This window comes from Monodelphis domestica, chromosome X, assembly GCF_027887165.1.
Source record: "Monodelphis domestica isolate mMonDom1 chromosome X, mMonDom1.pri, whole genome shotgun sequence".
Taxonomy (NCBI): domain Eukaryota; kingdom Metazoa; phylum Chordata; class Mammalia; order Didelphimorphia; family Didelphidae; genus Monodelphis; species Monodelphis domestica.
In genome coordinates this window covers 53,496,303-53,515,344 of record NC_077235.1, presented here as the reverse complement: position 1 = coordinate 53,515,344, position 19,042 = coordinate 53,496,303, and the positions used below count along the sequence as shown (strand labels likewise).

The window sequence follows — 19,042 nt, the reverse complement described above, 5'->3', positions numbered from 1 at the left end:
TCTACTGGGTACAGAGCCTTGTGCTGGGCAACCTATGGGGGAGATTCACAGTGAAGTTAAGACATAGTCCCTGCCCTCAAGGAGTTTCTTTGGGTCCTTGGGGCTGATAAACTCACCACCCAACAACCCTGTGGGGTAGGCAATCGAGGTATCATTCCGATATTCTTGATGAGTGGTGATTCAGAGAGGGGAAATCACTGGCCCAAGGTCACACAGAAAGGAAGTGGCAGAACCAAGACTCAGGCCCAGGTCTTCAGCACCATATTGGTCTGCTTATGCCAGGGTTAACGCTTCTACCCTTTCGCTGAGTCTGTGGCCACAAATGACTGGAAAAGAAGCCCAGGGCCACATCGGGGAGAAAGGGAATCTTAGAATGTCAGAGCTAGAAAGAATCTTAAAGATCATCTAGTCCAAGCCCTTTATTTGATAAGAGACTTGCCTAAGGCCTCACAACTAGGAAGTGGCAGAGTCGGGATTCAGTCAACCTGGGATTTGGTACAAGGAGAATCATCCTCACTTGCAGAGAACTAAAAGCTTTCTAAATGGGGTGATGGAACTAAAAATGGTGGCTAGCCAAGGGCACTGACATCCTCCTCGTTTCTGCCCCTCAAACGTGGACCATGAAGGAAGGCTAAGGATGCTGAAGAGGCTACCAACTTCCTAGGAGGCACAGGAAGGGCTTGGGGGCTAGAGGCTAGAGGCCCGGACAGGATTTGGACTTTTCTCTGCTCGTTCAACCCCAAAGTTAACTTTAGTCGAGTCTCTGGAGACTGAAGCGGGACTTCCTTCCTCCCCAGGGGCTGCGATTGCTGTAAGAACAGGTCACGTGGTTGGGTTTCCTGCTTGCCTGCCACCCGCCCACTGGGTGTCTGAGACCCAGAGCCCATAGTAGCCGGAGGGCTCACTCCATGCTGTGCCCACTGGGCAGGACTGTGGAGCTGAGCACCCAGTGGACAGGAGGCAGACTCCCACTCAGAGCAAGGAACCATGCTGCGCCGTAAACCGTCCAACGCCAGTGAGAAGGAACCCACCCAGAAGAAGAAGGTGAGGAACAACACTAGCTTGATTCCTGTAGTCCCTACTGACCCAGATGAGTAGAAAGTGCCAGAGGGCATTCAGTGCTTGGGGTCAAGGGGTCAGGTAGACAAGGCCTACTAGAATCTTTATAGAGCATTTACAACTCTGGTAGAGACACTTAGAACCCTAGAAGAAAAACCTAGAACTCTGGAACCGACTCTTAAAAGCCTAGAAGAGACTCTCTGAAGTCTCAAATCAACTCTTAGAACAGGGAAAAGAAACCTAGAATTCTGGGATAGACTCAGAATCCTTAAAGAGAATGTTAATTCCAGACCAAATGTTTAGAATCTTAGATGAGAAGCCCAGAATTCTGAAGTAGTCAATTAGAACCTTAGAAAAGAATCTCAGAGTTCTAGAATAGACCTCTGAGCCCAGCAAGAAAAAGATTTGAATTCTGGGATAGACGTTGAGAGTTTTAGAAGAAATTCCTTATGTTCTAGCTTTGAATCCTAGAGCTTTGTCTAGTCCTTTTGCCTCTGCCACCTGGGTACTCCCACAGCATATTCTTCAGCTTGGCCTCTCTGGGAATGTCTTATCTCAAATGCCCAGGAGCTTGATTCCTTTCCTAACAGTGCCCTCTCCCTCCTATCTGAGCCCACCTACTTGGAGCACATTCCATTGGGAGACGGAATGGTCCATGGTCCTCTAAGGGTACTCACTTCCCTCTGCCTCCAGCACGCACACATTCGAGCACACGCACACACGCACACACACACGCACACACACACACACGCACACACACACACGCACACGCACACCTCCAGCACATTTGACCCTCTCCTTCATCTCAATTCCCAGGCCCCCTGAAGACAGGACGGGCCTACGTGGGGTCAAGAGATAGAGAAAGAGGGGATCGAAGGGGTTTGAAACTTCTATGGGATGCTGAGTACCAGGAAGCTTAAGGATCCATTATAAGAGTTGCTCTTTGAGGGCAGGTGCTGGGTTGAGGGGGCTCCCTTTCTTTGTAGCCCCAGGACTTCGTACAGGGCCTGGAAAATAGTCGGAGCCTACGGAATGTTTGTTGACCGATTAATGGCAAAGAGTTTGAGAGGAATAGCAAATGACATTCGGAGAGTTGGGAGACATGTTTGGGAGTGTGTGTGTGACAAGGTGAGAGGAGGAGGAGGAGGGGGATTTTGAAGGCCAGGAAAAGGAGTGTCTTAGACAGCTTAGACATTCATCTTCCTGAAGGCAGAAGCCTAGCCCAGATGATCTATTTGTGGAACCACAGGAGTTTCAGTGTAAAAAAAGCTCTGAGGTCATTTAACCCAACCTCTTCATTTTACAGAGAAGGAAACTGAGATCCTGAAAGTAGAGGAGACTTTATGTCACAGAATGGCAGAACAGGAAAAGATCGTCTAGTCAAGCCTGCTCTTTTTATGAGAAAAAACTGATAAGTCAGCTAGGTGGCACAATGGATAGTGTCAAGCTTGGGTTCAAAACTGATCCAGAAACTTCCTAGCTGTGTGACCCTAGGCAAGTCACTTAACCCCATTTACGTAGCCCTTACCCTTCTGTCTTAGAGTTGTTACTAAGCTAGAAAGTAAGGGTTTAAAAAAAAAAGAAACTGAGACCTAGAGAGGGAAAGGAACTTCATAGAACATCATTAGAAGGGGTCTTTAGAATCCAGCCAGTCCAATTCTCCCATTTTATAGAGTAGAAAACTGAGACCCAGAGAGGGAAAGGTCTGATCTGAGATCACTGGACTCTAGCATCTCAGGTTTTGTTATAAATAATCTTGGAGTTCCTGATCATATTCTTTGATCTTAACCTAGAATTCTAGGTTTCCCTGCCCACATTTTTGGCCAGTTCTGGAATCTTCCACAGCTTGATTCTCAGGCCAATCCAATTCTAAGAGAGAACTGGAGTCCTCATTGAGAGCTGGTTAAGATCATAAGGCAACAGAGAGGCTATGATGGTGGCTGGGGCCACCTGCTGCTGGTCACTGGGGTGTGAATACTGCTTGGGGTATGTGTGTATGTATGTATGTTAGGGAAGGTAGTGGTCCTCAGGTCAATGAGACAGGGTTAGCTACCGTTTTCCGGCCTGTACACTTGTCATTGAACAGTATTTCTTTCTTTCTCTGAGGTTCTACCACACCGGATGGCAAGGGGGGTGAGGGGGACTTCATATTCCATCCAAGCTCTCCCAGGTGCTAGACCCAGAAGAGCTGCCATTGGCCGGCTCTCCCTCTGAAGCCACCACTTCCCCTAGATCACTCCCCTGGGGTAAGGAGAAGCTAAGACCGCCCCAGTCACACCTGGGCCTGGCCCCCAACCACGAGGACAAAGGCTGGGAAAAGGCGCTAACTGGGGGCAATCAAGGTTTCCCCCACCACTTGCATGGCAACTCCCATTGCTTGCTTTACACAAATTAATTGCTTTGAGCCCTCACTCCAGCCCTGGAGTCAGGCAGTCAGGCGGGGAAGGTAGGGTGCTGTAGCCCTGTTCTAAAGATGACAAAAACTAAGGCTCAGAGAGGTGGAGGGATCATAGAAAGGAGAAAAATCGTAGAAACAGAATGTCTGAGTCCTTAGAATGACATCTGTACGGGGGCCTTAGAGATCATCTGGTACAACTCTCATTTTTGAGATGGGGGAAAAAGAGACAAGGGAAAGGAAGTGACATGGTCATGGTGCCACAGCCAGGAAGTAGCAGAGCTGGAACTGGAACCTAGGCCCTCTGATGCCGAGACCTGAGCTCTCTCCATCGTAGCGCATGACCAGTCCATGAAGTCTCTGTGCTCAGAGGATTCCTGGCTCCCTATCTTAGCCTCCAGGGCTCTGGCCCCACATCAACTGGCCAATCAGAGCCCACCTCCAACCTGGGCCATCGCTGCTGGGGCCTCTTTGCTTCCACCATCCCTCCTCGTTCCTCCACTCCTACCCAGACAACTCTCCCAAGAAAGAAAGGCCACAATGGGCTCAGGAGGCCAGAGGCCTGCCTTTCCAGGCCCACTTTTGCCCTGGCTTGCTCTGTGACTTTAGGTGAGTCACTTCCTTTTTCTGGGCCTCAGTTCCCTTCTGAGGACAAAGGTAGAGTGAAGAATGATGGACGGACATGTGCTTCTCCAAACGCATGCTAGTGTGGAACCCTGTAGGTGGCAGAAGCTTGGGCATTCCTGGTGCCCTTTGCAAGCCCACCCCACCCTAGACCTCTTGGACCCTAGGCCCCTCAGAGCTGGCATCGGCCGAGCACCAGATCCATCCTTCTACCATCTTTCCGTCAAGGAGGATGGAAGGATGGGGTTCACTCGGGAGGACGAGCCTGGGCTGCTCTGGAAAGTTCTGTTCTTGTTGTTTGGGGTCCTGGCTGGTGATCTCTCATTGTGGGGAATTCCCTGTGGGGAAACTGCCTCCTCCCAGGCCCAGCAACAGCTCCTCTTCAACTTAGTAAGCCAGAAGGTAGGCCGGCATGGCAGGAGATAAGGCAGCTGGCCAGAGTGGCACACCTAGTACATGGCACAGCTCTTCCCAACCCCCAGGCCAGCCGCTACCCACATGGCATGAAGTCAAACAAGTAGCTGAAGGGATGTGTGTATGCAGAGGGAACTCGGCAACCAATCTGGACTTTTAAAGAGTAGCTGGAGAAGAGGCAGTCAAGGGCAAGTAGCAGAGGCTGGACAAGGACATGGCACAGTCCCCTAAGTTGGCATCCAGAGGCCTGAAAGTCAGAATCACCCAAGGCTGGCTGGTAACGTTCAGGACAGCAAAAAAGGGGACTGCAAGGGCTGCATCCTGGGGAATCAGAGGCCAGATGGGACCATTGCTCAGAGTGGCTGGGTGTCCCTCCCCTCACTCCCCATAACCAACCAGGTGCCAAATCCTATCATTTCTGTGTCCACAGTGTCTCCTTCTTTCCATCCCCACAGCTGCCTCCCTAGCTCGGGCCCCCATCTCCTCTCACCTAGATTATTACAACAGTCTCTGCTTCAAGACTCCCCAGCTCCAATGCATCCTCTGCACAGCTGCTAGGGGGATTTTCATAAAGCACTGATCTGACCATGTCACCTCCCTACTCAATAATCAATGGCTCCCTATTACCACTAGGATCAAATATTAACTCTTCTGTTATTATTTAAAGCTCTTTACAATTCATCTCCTTCCTTTCCAATCTTCTTATTTTACTCTGCTCCACACTTTACTGTCCAGACATTTTAGCCTACTTGCCCTTCTCCCATGGTGGAACTGGCCATCACTCATACCAGAAATGCTTTCTTTTCTCACTTCCATCTCTTAGAATCCCTGGCTTCCTTCAAGACTTATCTCAAAGACTACCTTATCTTTTTTTAAACCCTTACTTTCTGCCTTAGTAACACCTCCAAGAGAGAGAGGCAAGGGCTAGGCAAACCGTGTTAAGTGACTTGCCCAGGGTGACGCGGCTAGGAAGTGTCTGACGCCAGAGTTCAACCCAGGACCTTCTGTCTCTAGGCCTGGCTCTCTAACTACCATGCTACCTAGCCGTCCCTCAAAGACTACCTTCTTCCAAAGGTCTATTCTGGTCCCTTCAGCTTCCCCCTTTAAAGTTCCCTTCCATCTACTCTGGCTATATCTTATGTGTACCCAGTTTTGTACAGATATATATATATATCCATGCCCACACATGCATGTTTCTCCGTGTGAATGTATACGTGTGTCTAGATGCATAGAGATGTCTATCTCTACGTTGTCTCCTCCCCCTTCCTTCACATCCCCAGAGCTTCTCAAAGCTGGCGCCACATAGGGAATATTTAATGGATGCTCAGTGATCAAATGATTGCTCCTTTGACCCCATGAGAGTCAGGAAGGTTTCCAAGGCAGCAGTGAGGATGGTCCAAAGAGAGACACAGGCATATGCCCAGATGAGGCTTCCCGACGATGATTTTAGACCACTTAAAGAAATAGGACATGGGTTGGCAGAGAGGAGCCAGGGGGACTGGGGCTCCAGAGTTGGGACCAAGTGAGGGACCAAGAACTCCTGGATGGCTAGCCCAGCTCTGCCGCCACTTACTAATGGTGTGACCTTGGCCAAGTCACTTCTCTTCAGTAGCTGAGAGGAATTGAACTCTGAAAGTGACCAAGATCCAGAAGGTGCTGAGCACAAAGAGGGAAGCACTGGGTGCTTTGGGGTGATAGGGAGGAGGACGGAGACAGAATGATGGAGAGAGCATTCAGGAGGACTTCATAAATGATGGTGGTGGTGGGCATGGGGGACATGGAGGAGGAGGAGGAGGCTGGCTGACAAGCTTAGTCCACAAGCAATTCTCCTAGACTCTCCATTCCTACCTCACCACTCAACTGATTCTATTATCAACAATGGCTCATTAATAGCTAGCTCTGATGACCTTTTCTCTCCTCTTGGAGTTAGGAAGAACTGAGTTCAAATCCTGCCACAGATACTAGCTGTGTCAAGTCACTTAACCTCTATCTGCAAAATGGAAATAACCAGAGCCCCCACCTCTCAGAGATATTGCAAGGCTAAAGGAGACCATAGTTTTGTTCTGTTTTTTAAACCCTCACCTTCTGTCTTGCAATCAATACTATGTGTTGGTTCCAAGGCAGAAGAGTGATAAGGGCTAGGCAATGGGGGTTAAGTGACTTGCCCAGGGTCACCCGGCTAGGAAGTGTCTGGGGCCAGATGGGAACCCAGGACCTCCTGTCTCTAGGCCTGAACAGAGACCATAGTTTTAAAGTACTTTACAAGCCTTAAAATGCTAGAGAAAGAAGTTAACCTCACAGAGGACCTCCTTGGCCTCCTCCAGACTGGCTGGGCTGGAGCCCTGGATCAGAGAGACCACGGTGCCAAGACCATGCTGGCATCTTTGTCCCTTTGACTTGGAAAGAGGAGCTCCAAAGACGGCCCAATCTTGGAACTCGAGAGGGGGGAGGAAGCTTCCAAAGCCCCACCTTCCATGGACAGAGGGTGGGGGGCCCATCTCCTGCCCTGGTCCTGGTCATGGGTACCTCCGTCTGGGAACCAGGCTGTCCCTGTCCCCCTCCCCTGAACCCTGCCATGAACCCCCTCCCCAAAGCCCCAGGAGACAGTAGATTAATGACAGGAAGAGGTGGAGGGAAAGGGAAGCCATTAGAGGCCTAAGCTGGGAGGTGAGGTTACCAGTCACCCAACAAAGGCCAATGCTGGCTCCCTGCCATCTCTCTAGACCACTCGGCAGGTTCTCAGCACTGCTGGACAGGGCTCCCAGAGGGCAGCGGGAGGCTGGTGAGACCACAATAGGCCCCATCTACCTATAAATAGCAACTCTTCCATTCAGTCAGCTCAGGCCCCCCTCAGGGACTCTGGCCATCCGGACCCCCGCTTCCCCTCTTCTCCCGACCCTGTTCTCAGGCGTCCTCCTTCTTGACCTCTCCCCAGCCTTTGGTGCTCTTGGCCACCCTTTCCTACTGAATATTCTCTCTTTTCTGGATACTCAGGGCAATGGCCTCTCCTGGTTTCCCTCCCTCTCTCTCCCCTTGGCTGCCTCTCCGTCCACATCAGGCCTCTATGTTCAGGTGTCCTCAAAGGCTCCACTCTCCTCCCTTAGTGATCTCATTAGCTCCCATGTGTCTAATACAGGTTTTTAATGTGGAAGATTCTTGGATTGAAATGTCAAGCCCTGACCTCTCTTCTCAATTTCAGTCTTGTATTTCCAATTGCCTGTTAGACGTCTTCATCTGAATGTCCCTTGGGGAAAGGGAAGGGAACATGCTTTTATATAGCACCTACTAGGTACCAGGTACCATGCTGAGTGCTTTACAAATATAATCTCAATAACTCTGAGAGGTAGGGACTATTACTGTGCACATTTTAATTAAGAAAACTTAGGCTGGTTAAGTGACTTGTCCAGGGTCACACAACTAGGAAGTGTCCAAGGCTGGATTTGAACTCTGGTCTTCCTTAGTTCAGACCCAACACACTATCCACTTTCCCACTGAGCATCTCACACTCAATATGTCCAAAACATAACACATTGTTCTTTTTTTCAATTAATTTTTTAAATTTAGAATATTTTTCCATGGTTACATGATTCCCCTGCCCCCACTCTTCCCTCCTCCCTCCCAGAGCTGACAAGCAGTTCCACTGGGTTCTACCTGTATCATTGTTCAAAACCTATTTCCATGTTATTCATATTTGCAGCAGAGTGGTCCTTTAACATCAGAACCCTAATCATATCCCCCTCGACCCATGTGATCAAGCAGTTGTTTTTCTTCTGTGCTTCTGCTCCCACAGTTCTTCCTCTGGATGTGGATAGCCTCTTTCTCATAAGTCCCTCTGAATTGTCCTGGGTCATTGCATTGCTCTAGTAGAGAAGTCCATTACATTTGATTATACCACAGTGTTATTAGTCTCTGTGTACAATGTTCTCCTGTTTCTGCTCCTCTCGCTCTGCATCACTTCCTGGAGGTTGTTCCAGTCTCCATGGAATCCCTCCAGTTCATTATTCCTTTGAGCACAATAGTGTTCCATCACCAACATATACCACAATTTGTTCAGCCATTCCCCAATTGAAGGGAATCCCGTCATTTTCTCAATTTTTGGCACCACAAAGAGTGCAGCTATGAATATTCTTGTACAAGTCTTTTCCCTTATTATCTCTTTGGGGTACAAACCCAGCAGTAGAATCAAAACTTTCAGTGAGGGTTCTTGCCACCAAGACCAGTATATCCTCTGCTCTACCATAGTGTCTCGGAGAGAAGGGGAGCATTGCATGATGTTTTGAGACAGAAGCTCCAGGTAGGGTGGAGAGTAGAGAATGGTGGATTCCCTACTCCCCAACCCCAATGAAGAAGCTTCAATGGCTTCCTTTGGCCTCTAGGAGAGAAGAGAAGACAAGCTCCTCCTCTTGGCATTGAAAGCCTTTCTCAAGCTGGCTCCAACCTACCTTAGCAGGTCAATTACACCGTCATCCCCCTCTCCACATGTCGACATGCTCTTAATGACCTCATTGCTCACGGGGTTTTCTTGGCAAAGATAGTGGAGTGGTCTGCCATTTCCTTCTTCAGTGGATTAAGGCAAATAGAATTGAAGTGACTTGTTCAGGGACACACTGCTAGTGAATGTCTGAGGCTGGATTTGAACTCAGATCTTCCTAAGTCTGGACCCAGTGGTCGATCCAGACCTAAGTTACCCAGAAGTGTTTAATAAATGCTCGTTGATTGAATTGAATAGAGAAGATAGATGGCTTCCATTTCTAGCATTGTGACTTACTAGCTATGTGACCTTAAACAAGTCCCTTCCTCTGCTTTGGGTCTCAGTTTCCTCTTCTCCAAAATGAGGGAATTGGACTAGATTATGATTCTGGGATTCTGGGACTCTACAGCATGATGAAGCCATCAAGGCAGCCACATCCTAATAATTTGAGAGGAGGACATGAAAATAGCAGAGAAGAGATGGAGGAAGAAAAGGAGCCATGAGTGGGCTCATTTCCAGTAGTATTGTTCATGATAATAGCTGCCATTTCCAGAACACTGCCAGGTTTGCAGCGTGCCCCCCAGAGTCCACTGCCAGGCATGTAGCTTTAGAGTTTCCTTGGCAGTGGCACCCTGGGTCTGATACAACTTGGCCAAGCTTTGGATCTTGACCTCTAGTACAATTAGAAGACCCCTCACTTCCTGACTGACCACCAGGCTTTCTTCGTGGGATGCTCAGTCACAAGTGACAATAACCCTGATGGCAGGCCCCACCATGTCAGGATGAGTAAACTTCTACATCTTCTGCCTTACCCTGCCTCCCCAGCTTCCTACCCAGGCTAGGGGTGGGGGTCTCAGGCCTTCACTGTCTCACTCTGGGGTCTCAAATCTCTCCCTCTCTGATCCCAGGATCCTGGTTTCCCATCTTAACTGGTTATGAGAAACATGCCACCCAGTGGAGTGAAAAGAGAGCTAAATCTGGGTCTGACATTTAATCAGCTTGTGACTTGAGATGAATCCTAATCTGACTTCAGATTGGCACCCCAGTTTCCCTCTCTGTCAGATGGAAGCAATAATGCTGTCCCATGGTTGTTGGGTAGGAAGGGCTTTGGAAACCCCAAATTGCCAAAGAAATGAGAACTCCCACTGTGGTAAGAGGCCCTCTTTGTGTTGTGTCTATCCCTAATGTGCCTTGTCTTGAACCCTCTCTAGCTCCCCAAGGGCAATTTGTTTTGCCTATCATTGAATAGGGGCCGGTAGGTAGTGCTGCAGTGGACAGAGTAGCACACTTGGTATCAGGAAGACCTGAGTTCAAATCCTGCCTCAGACACATCCTAGTGCTATGATTCTGTCAAGTCACTTAACCCCCCATTTGCCTCAGTTCCTCATCTGTAAAATGGGGACACACTAGAGAAGGAAATGGCAAATCACTCCAGTATCTTTGCCAAGAAAATTCCATGAGAAGTCCATGGGATCACATAGATTTGGACAGGACAGAACAACTACCACTAAGTAATCTATATGTGTACGCTCCTAGTAATGAATGGATGAGCCTTCACCAAATGCTTACTTACTCTGTGACAGGTACCATACTGAGTCAGGAATACAAAGAAAAAGCAAAAATGATCCTTGCCTTCATGGAGCTTACATTCTAATGGGGGGTGGGAGACTAGGCCCTGAGAGTCTGTTTTCTAGGCCAGTGAGTCTTCTCTGTCTCTGTCTCTATCTCTCCCTCCCTCCCTCCCTCCTTCCCTCTCTCTCTTCTGTGTGTGTGTGTGTGTGTGTGTGTGTGTGTGTGTGTGTGTCCCTCTCCTTGGCTGTCTGAAAGGGGAAGTAGAAAGAGCTGGCTTGTTTTTAGTTTGGTTGGTGAGGCCCCTGGCTCACTGCCAGCACGACCCACACTTGACGTTATTTGTTGGCATCATAGTTGAAAGAGGGCTATACTTGGAGTCAGGAAGAACAGAGTTCAAATCCTGTTTCAAACACTTGTGCTCCATGTAATTCTGTACAAATCATTTTAGATTAAACCCTTTGTCAGCCTCAGTTTTCTCATCTTTAAAATGGGGGGTAAAAACAGTCCCCATCTCCAAGGGATGTTAAGAGAATCAAATGAGATAGTCCATATAAAACGTTTTGCAAACCTTGAAGCCGGTCACGGATCATGGCTTCCCAGACTTTGAGGTCAGCCAAGTTTCGAGCTTAGTCTGTGGCCAGGGCAGTGCTCAATCCAGGCCTGGGTCTGAGGCTGAGGAGCACAAAGATGGCCTCGGGCCTGCAGGGGAATCAGGCTCCTGGCATCATCTGGGCTCAGCTCTCCAGATTTGAGCTGGCTACAAAGTTGGCCCACCAAGTTTCGTAGCACCCCAGAGAAGCTTCCATGGTGACCTTGACTCTCTTGCTTTCATCCAGCTTTCCCTACAACGATCCAGCAGCTTCAAGGACTTTGCCAAGTCGAAGCCCAGTTCTCCAGTAGTGAGTGAGAAGGAATTTAATCTCGAGGACAATGTGAGTATGGAGCTGAGCAGGCTAGCCCAGGGAGGGGGTTGTGGGGAGTGGGACCCCAGGTTTGCTCTCTACCTCGACTCTGTGCAAGGTGACGTCTATTAACGCTTTTCGGGCACAAATAACCGATCAACGAGTTAATCCTGTGCTCTATGTCTAGAAGAGGCAGTATAACAAACGAGATAAGAGAGCTGGCCCAAGAGCCAAGAAAACCTAGGTTCACATTCTGCCTCAGACACCTCCTTGACCAGATGTCTCTGATCAAGTCACTTACCTTCCCAATCTTATGCATTTCTTTTTTTTTAATAAAACACTTACCTTCCATCTTAGAATCGATACCATGTATTAGTTCCAAGGCAGAAGAGTGGTAAGGGCTAGGCAATGGGGGTCAAGTGACTTGCCCAGGGTCACACAGCTGGGAAGTGTCTGAGGTCAGATTTGAACCCAGGACCTCCAGTCTCTAGGCCTGGCTCTCAATCCACTGAGAAACCCAGCTGACCCTCTGTTTTATGCATTTGTTGAAGATTATAAATTACAGAGAAGGTGCTCCCCTACACTGGTAGAGGGAATTTTGTCATATAGAAGTTCTCTATATCAGTAATACTACAAGGTCAATCCCTACCTTATAAGCCAGTCACCAAAATACAAAGACAAAAATGAAACAGTCCCTGCCCTTGAGAGCCTTACATTCTATTCTTTTTTTAATACCTTTGCTGGGGGCAGCCAGGTGGCTCAGTGCATTGAGAGCCAGGCCTAGGGACAGGAGGTCCTGGGTTCAAATCTGGCCTCAGACACTTCCCAGCTGTGTGACCCTGGGCAAGTCACTTGACCCCCATTGTCCAGTTCTTACTGCTCTTCTTCCTTGGAGCCAATACACAGTACTAATTCTAAGATGGAAAGTGAGGGCTTAAAAATATCTTCTGCTGTGCCCCTCACACTACTCCTAAACTAGCAATTCTGGAAGCTACCTTCTGCTTTTTTATTCATAAAATCAACCAGATGCCTTCCACAGACAAGAGGACATGGTGCCCATAGCTCGATGGCCCCTGACATCCCATGAAACCCTACATCCACCCTCCTTCTTACCAACCTTGCTCCCTTTGACTCTTGTTGCTATTTCTCCAAGGCCTTCCCATCAGCTCCCCTCCTCCCTCCCTCCATCCTGGCCACACTTGGGAATGTTTCAGCACCCATTTCCCGAGCACCTCATATCTGCAGGGCCTCACAGCACCAGGTACTTGGGGAGACACAAAACTTACATAGGACAGGGTTCCTGCTTTCATGGAACCCCCAGTCCAATAGGGGGCAACACTGCAACACCGCTTGCTGTGATGCCCACCACTTCAAGGGGATCAAACTAAACACTGCCCCAAGTGGCACTGGGGCGGTTGTCACTGACAAGGCATCTGGGAGGGCTTCCTGGAGAAAGTAACATTGAAACTGGGCTTCCAAGGCTGATTTAGAATTAACCAGAAGAAAGGGAAAGGAGGGACATTCTAGAACAACTGAGTCAAAGGGAGCCAGTCTAAGAGCTTGGGATGATGGAGTCTGGGTGTGAGGGTGGGGGAGAGAGGCATCTAGTTTGGCCAGAGAGTAGAGAGCAAAGAAGGGCATAATGTTAAAAACCTGGAAAAGCAGGGCTGGGTCAGGTTGGGGAAGGCCTTGAATTTAGTGGCTCATGAGAGCCGCTGAAGATTTCTGAACAGGGGACTGACGTGACTCTGTCTCTGAAGGACTGATCTGAGAGCAAGGGTGGGAAGGCCTGTTGGTCAGTGAGCCTGGGTGAGGGAGGTGGCCTGGGAAATAGTCAAGACGGGACAGACTGGAGAGAGACTGAACAGGTGGAACAGACAGCAACGTGGGGTTGATGGGAAATCACAAGAGAGGGGAGGTCAGAGACAACCCCAATGTGGAGAATATGAGAGACATGGTAAGTGGCATTACTTCTATAGGAACCCATTTAGAGGGGCAGAGAATGACTGTAGTGTTCACACACACACACACACACACACACACACACACGCAGTCTCCGTTTTTGTCTCTGTCTGTCTCTCACTCCCAGCATGCTGAGCTCAGCCTTGGAGGAATACAACATCACCTGGCACAGATGGGATGAAGCCAAGGGCACATTTGGGCCCCAGTGGTGGTAATGGAAGACAGGGTTTGGGCCTCAAAGCTCTACCATCTCTCCTCCTAGATCCCAGAGGATGACACCGGAGGCCCCATCACAGAAGATGCTGGGAAGAGTGCAAAGAAGCTGGGCAAGAAGTGGAGGGCAGTGATTTCCCGCACCATGAACCGGAAGATGGGCAAGACAATGGTGAAGGCCCTGTCAGAGGGAATGGTGAGACATAGGCAGAAGAAATAGGCCAGTGCCTATACCAAAGGCACAAGAAAGGCCATCCTGCCCAAAGACATTTGGAGAAAAGAGCACTGGATGCCACATCCAGCTCAGCCTTTTACAATGCATGTGACCCTGGACAAGTCATTTCTCTTCTCTAGGCCTGAGATTCTTCCCTGGTAAAATGATAGGCTTGGACAAGGCAGGCCCTAAGCTTCCTTCCAGCTCTGAATGCTCTGCCACTAAGATCTTAGGGAAGGTGAGGTGTGGGCCTGAGGATGGTAAAGTTCCTTCTGGAGCTAGTGCTGCCCTGGGGGGGAGGGCATCCAGGGAGTAAGGGCTGGGGAACTAGGGCGATCACTCGAGATTCTGTGATCATCTCTTCTCTAATAAAGACTCCTCAAAAGTTAGAGCTCCAAAAGACTCCAGACCCTCACCAGTCGGGCAATCTGTTTCAGCCTGTCCCTTTTTCCTCTCTGAAATGGGAATGGGCACCTCTGCACTTCCTGTGGCAAACAAGGGAAGTTTCATTCCCCGCAAAGTGTTGAGGGGCAGGCGGCATGGTTCCATCATGAGCTTGGAAATATCCCAACATCTTCTCACCATGAAAAGGCTGTTTGGAATGAGGCTGCCACATGGGCCAGCCACCCTCATGGTCTTGAAGAGACAGGCCAGCAATGCCCACCCTTAATGGCCAGCCTCTGCTCAATCTCCCCAGAGAAGAGAGGTGTTCTGTCCAGTGTCACACAGTTCCTAGCCCCATCTCCCCAGCTAGTGGTCTCCCCATTCTAAAACGGAGGGGCCTTTCCTTATTGACCCTCAGGGTGATCCCCTGGAAGAAGGTTCAGCCTCCCCAACCTCACCAGACTGCCCCCTGGAGGGCTTGGCTTCAGAGGTGATGCCCTTGGCCTTTACTGAACAGGAAGATGGCGGCCACCTAGCCCTGAGCCGCCAAACATCCACAAGTGAGTAACATCATCCGGGGGAGTGGATGGGGGTAGAGTCTGAAGAAAAGCTGGAGAGGGTGAGGATTCTTGGGAATTACATGGCTCTTCTCTCCTGGAGTGGGAGGAGGAGTAGGCCAGTGGCTGCCACAAGGGGAGGTGGCTTTGCAAAGAGATGTGGGTCACTCCCTTTATCCAGGAAAGAGGAGATTCCCTACAGTGCCCCTCAGTCAGAAAGGAGGCATTTGATGAGTGGGAACCTCCCCTTTTAGAGTGGGGCCTGCCTCCCCCTAAACAGAGGTTCTCTATTCAACCGCCCCAGGGCCCCTTTCCCCCTGAGCCCCAATAAAAGTCTGTGCTAGGAGCCAGCCTGAGCCAGGGACAAAGGTAAAGACCCCTCCCCCTCACCCACTGTCCATCCCCCCACAGGCAGCGAGCTGGGCAGCCCAGGCCCTGGCACTGTGGGCTGCGGGCAGACCAGCCTGAGGGTGGAGGAGCTGATGGCCCCGATGTACACAGGCCCCTTCTGTGGCAGAGCTCGGGTCCACACTGACTTCACTCCCAGCCCCTACGACAGGGACTCGCTGAAACTCCAGGTGAGGGTACCCCCATGGACCCTCCTGGGGAGGAGAAGAGAAGGACCTTGGGAAAGAGGTCTGGGTGGGGGAGGAGGGCAGAAGGAACAACAGTAGTCCTAGATAGATAGGGCAGGACTGTACATGTTCATTTTGCAGCTGAGGCACAGAAAGGGGAAGGGGCGTGTCCAAAGTCATAGTTAATATGTAGTAGAATCAGGACTAAAACCCAGAACTCATGACTCCTAAGGCCAACAAGGGACAGGACAGGCCTGTGAAGGGGAACCCAAATTGGCAATGTCCTTCACCTTCTGAACTGCAGCTCCGAGGGGCCTGGGTGGTGAGCTCTATCCCCGCCCCCCTCTGGACCTCCAAGCTCAGATGTCTTTCCACATACACACACCCTTCCCCTCCCCTCCCAGAAGGGAGATGTGATCCAGATTGTGGAGAAACCACCGGTGGGCACATGGCTTGGGCTGCTTAATGGCAAACTGGGTTCCTTCAAGTTCATCTATGTGGATGTACTGCCTGAGGAGGCCATGGGGCCTGCCCGGAGAGGCCGCCAACGTCCAAGCAAAGGCAAGAGGCCCAAACCCAAGACCCTGCATGAGCTGCTGGAGCGCATTGGCCTGGAGGTCAGTGATTGAAGATCGGGGGAAGAAGGGTGCTGGGAATAGGCTTGTTCCGCTCCCCAAAGACCCGAGAACTGAAAGGGACCTCAAGGACCAAAAATAGCAAGTCTTTGCTTGAGTATCTCCCCATTCTCTCCTGCCCAGGGCAGCCCTGGCTATTTGGGCAGCTCTCGGAGTTGGCCACTTTTTCCTTCTATCCATCCCTTCAGAATTCAAGTCTATCCATTTCTGCCCATTACCAGGGCCCTGCCCTAAACCCCTGGAGAAAGCTCTCAGGCTAGTCCCTGAGTTTTCTCCCCTGCAGGTTCCTTCATCTGATTCACCCCATGATCCCAGCTCCAGGCCTCTCCCCAGCCTGGGCCACTCCTAAATGGGTCAATTAAGGCCCCTTCAGATGATGTGGCACACACACACACAGACTATGTGGAGGGGAGAATACTGAGGGTTAGGTGACCAAGGCTCAGAAGGGAAAAGTGCCAGTGGGGTCGGGGAGGGTCCTAGGTTGAGAAGGGGAAATGACTTGTCCAAGGCCACACAGCTGGAGCAAAGCTGAAATCCGCCCTGCTATTTCTCCCTGCTAGGAACACACTTCTACCTTGTTACTCAATGGCTACCAGACGCTGGAAGACTTTAAGGAGCTTCGGGAGACACACCTCAATGAGCTAAATATCGTGGATCCCCAGCATCGGGCCAAGCTGCTCACAGCCGCAGAGCTGCTCTTAGATTACGACAGTAAGTCGGGGCTAGCTCCCCGACCAAGGATCTGGGGCTCCTTCCTTCTCTAGGTTCTAAGCTCCCTTCCAGCTCGGATATTCTCTGTTCCCGCGAAGCTCGAACGCTTTCTATTCCGCGTTCTGAGAGATCTGGGTCCTGGGCCCCGGGATGGGTGACTGCGGAGCACGGGAGGGGACGGGGACAAGGGGGGCCCTGGGCCTCACAGATGACCCCTCCTCGCCCCCTTCGCAGCTGGCAGCGAGGCGGAAGAAGGGCCCCAGACGAGCCTGGACCCGGCTCCGGAGCACACGTTGGACTCCAAGGCCGATATTCCCCGGGACTCGGGCTGCTTCGAGGGCTCCGAAAGCGGGAGGGACGAAGGCGAGGTGCCAGCCGCTGAGGAGCAGCTGCGCGCCCTATCTCTGGAGGCAGGGGTGGGGCCGGCGCCCTGAGGCCCCGCCCACGCCGGCCGGGCCACTCGGGCTCCCTCTGCGCCTGCGTAGCCCCGGGACTCGGTCCTGTAGTGGCCCCTTGGAAGGATGGAGAAGACTAACGCTGCCTCTCGGCTCCCAAAGGCCCCCGGGCAGGCCGGCGGCTGACAGCGGGGGCCCGCTCCATGGGGAGCTGCCCTCCCTGACCCTTCCCCACCCGACCCCGTCCTGGCCTCCGCGGTGGCAGACTGGTTCCCCAGCAGGCTTGGTCCCCAGGAGCCGGCCTGGTGCGGGCCTTGGGGGGCAGCGAGGTGCAGTAGGGCCTGGGGTTTGGAATCGGGCCTCCATTCCAATCCTAGCCCTGCTGTGTGCCCCTAGGGCAGATGGTTCCTGTTCAGTCTCCTAACCCTCCACTTCTCCGTCCAATGAAGGGCCTGGACTGGCTTGGACCCTGGGACATCTCCCCAAAGCCCATCCTCATTTGTGCTTGCGCATGGCTGAAGAGGCCCACTCCCACTCCTGCTCCCACTCTCCTGGCCACCCCGAGCTGGAGGGAGCAAACAGCCAAGGGCCCTCTGCTCGTTTTTCTTTTTTCCCTTCCAGGGGAGGCCGCTTTAACCTCCCCATGTGCCCGGTTTAGGAATTTGCTTTCCCTTCATTTTTTGCCCTATAATTGGATGAAGTCTTCAGGCAGCCCCCTTCTCCCTAGCCTGGGAGTTAAGGGGAGAGAGATGTCGACCTGCCTCTGGCAGCTCATTAACCAGAGGCAGACCTAGAGGTGAAGAATTCTGGGACCCACATGGGACACTCCAAGGAAATGGGGCATTGAACTCCATGCTGTAGGGAGAGAAGGGGCCCGTCCTGATTCAGATTTGAAGATTCCAGAAGGAGCATGGATCAAGGAAGCCCCCAGAGCACCACCACTTCACATGGGGCAAAGAGAAGCCTTCAGGGCAGCCCTTCCCCAGCACCAGACTGCCTGGGCTGCCACAATGAATTTGGGCTTGTCAGACCCTGTCCCACAACCTAATCCTGGAGATTTTAATGAAAGCTGGCTTGGAGAGGGGAGGGGGGCATGGCAGGAAGGTTTAGGTTTCAATAAAGCACGTGGATAGAAACTATTCCGTTTCCAGTGCCTGTTCTCTTGGATTTGTGGCTAAGCACTGTTCACACAGGCTGCCGCAATAACGCCAGCATAACTGCAAAGTGTGCAATGTTGGTCTCTGGGAGATTTCTTCGCTTCCCCCTCCTACATTCTCACCTTGAGATTTCCAGTGCCTCCTTGGCTACTCACCAAAATGGTACTGAAGCATACTGACAAGAAGGGACCTCCAGAAACCCCTGAGTTTCTGTCTCATTCCAAATGTCCAGGGACACTTTCTCCATCATGTGGCTGCCACCAGCTCCCCTTATAAGCACAGAAGTTAAAAACCTCACAACAGGAGGCAGGTAGCAAAGAGAATGCTAGGCCTGGGGTCAGGAAGACCTTAGACACTTACTGTGACCCTCCTGTGTCTGCCTCAGTATCTGCATCTGCAAAACAAGGTAGAGAGGGTTGTACTGGGTGGATTCTAAAATCCTGTAGGGCTCTAAATCTATGGTCCTTTAGCTTTACTCTTGAGTTCATGGAAACAGAGATGGCTATTCAACTACTACCCCTCTCAGGAGGTAGATATCACAAGTTGCCACTTTCCATTGTCCACTACAGCAATTTCTGAATCAATCCTTCCCCAGTTCCCAAAGGTAGTGATCACTTCACTGCTGTCCCTTCTAATAGATTCATTGCCCTAGAGCTGGGAGGGACCTCAGAGGCCATTTAGTCCAACCCCATCAATTTATAAAGGAAATTGAGACCCTGGGAGGGGAAGTGACTTGCCATGATTTGCCTAAGGTTGCACAAACAATAATTGTCAGAGGTGGGATTTGAACTCGTGTCCTCTG

General features: G+C 51.0%; 1 protein-coding gene across 1 annotated transcript; it reads left to right on the top strand.

The window, feature by feature from the left end:
- The first annotated feature begins 850 nt into the window (after positions 1-850).
- Positions 851-18,222, top strand: SASH3 (SAM and SH3 domain containing 3). Its single transcript, XM_001373714.3, has 8 exons — positions 851-1,044; positions 11,372-11,467; positions 13,662-13,808; positions 14,629-14,770; positions 15,179-15,345; positions 15,747-15,959; positions 16,538-16,688; positions 16,923-18,222. Exons 1-8 carry the CDS (start codon positions 988-990, stop codon positions 17,120-17,122), a joined length of 1,173 nt encoding a protein of 390 aa, XP_001373751.1. The 5' UTR covers positions 851-987; the 3' UTR covers positions 17,123-18,222.
- Positions 18,223-19,042: the final 820 nt, after the last annotated feature.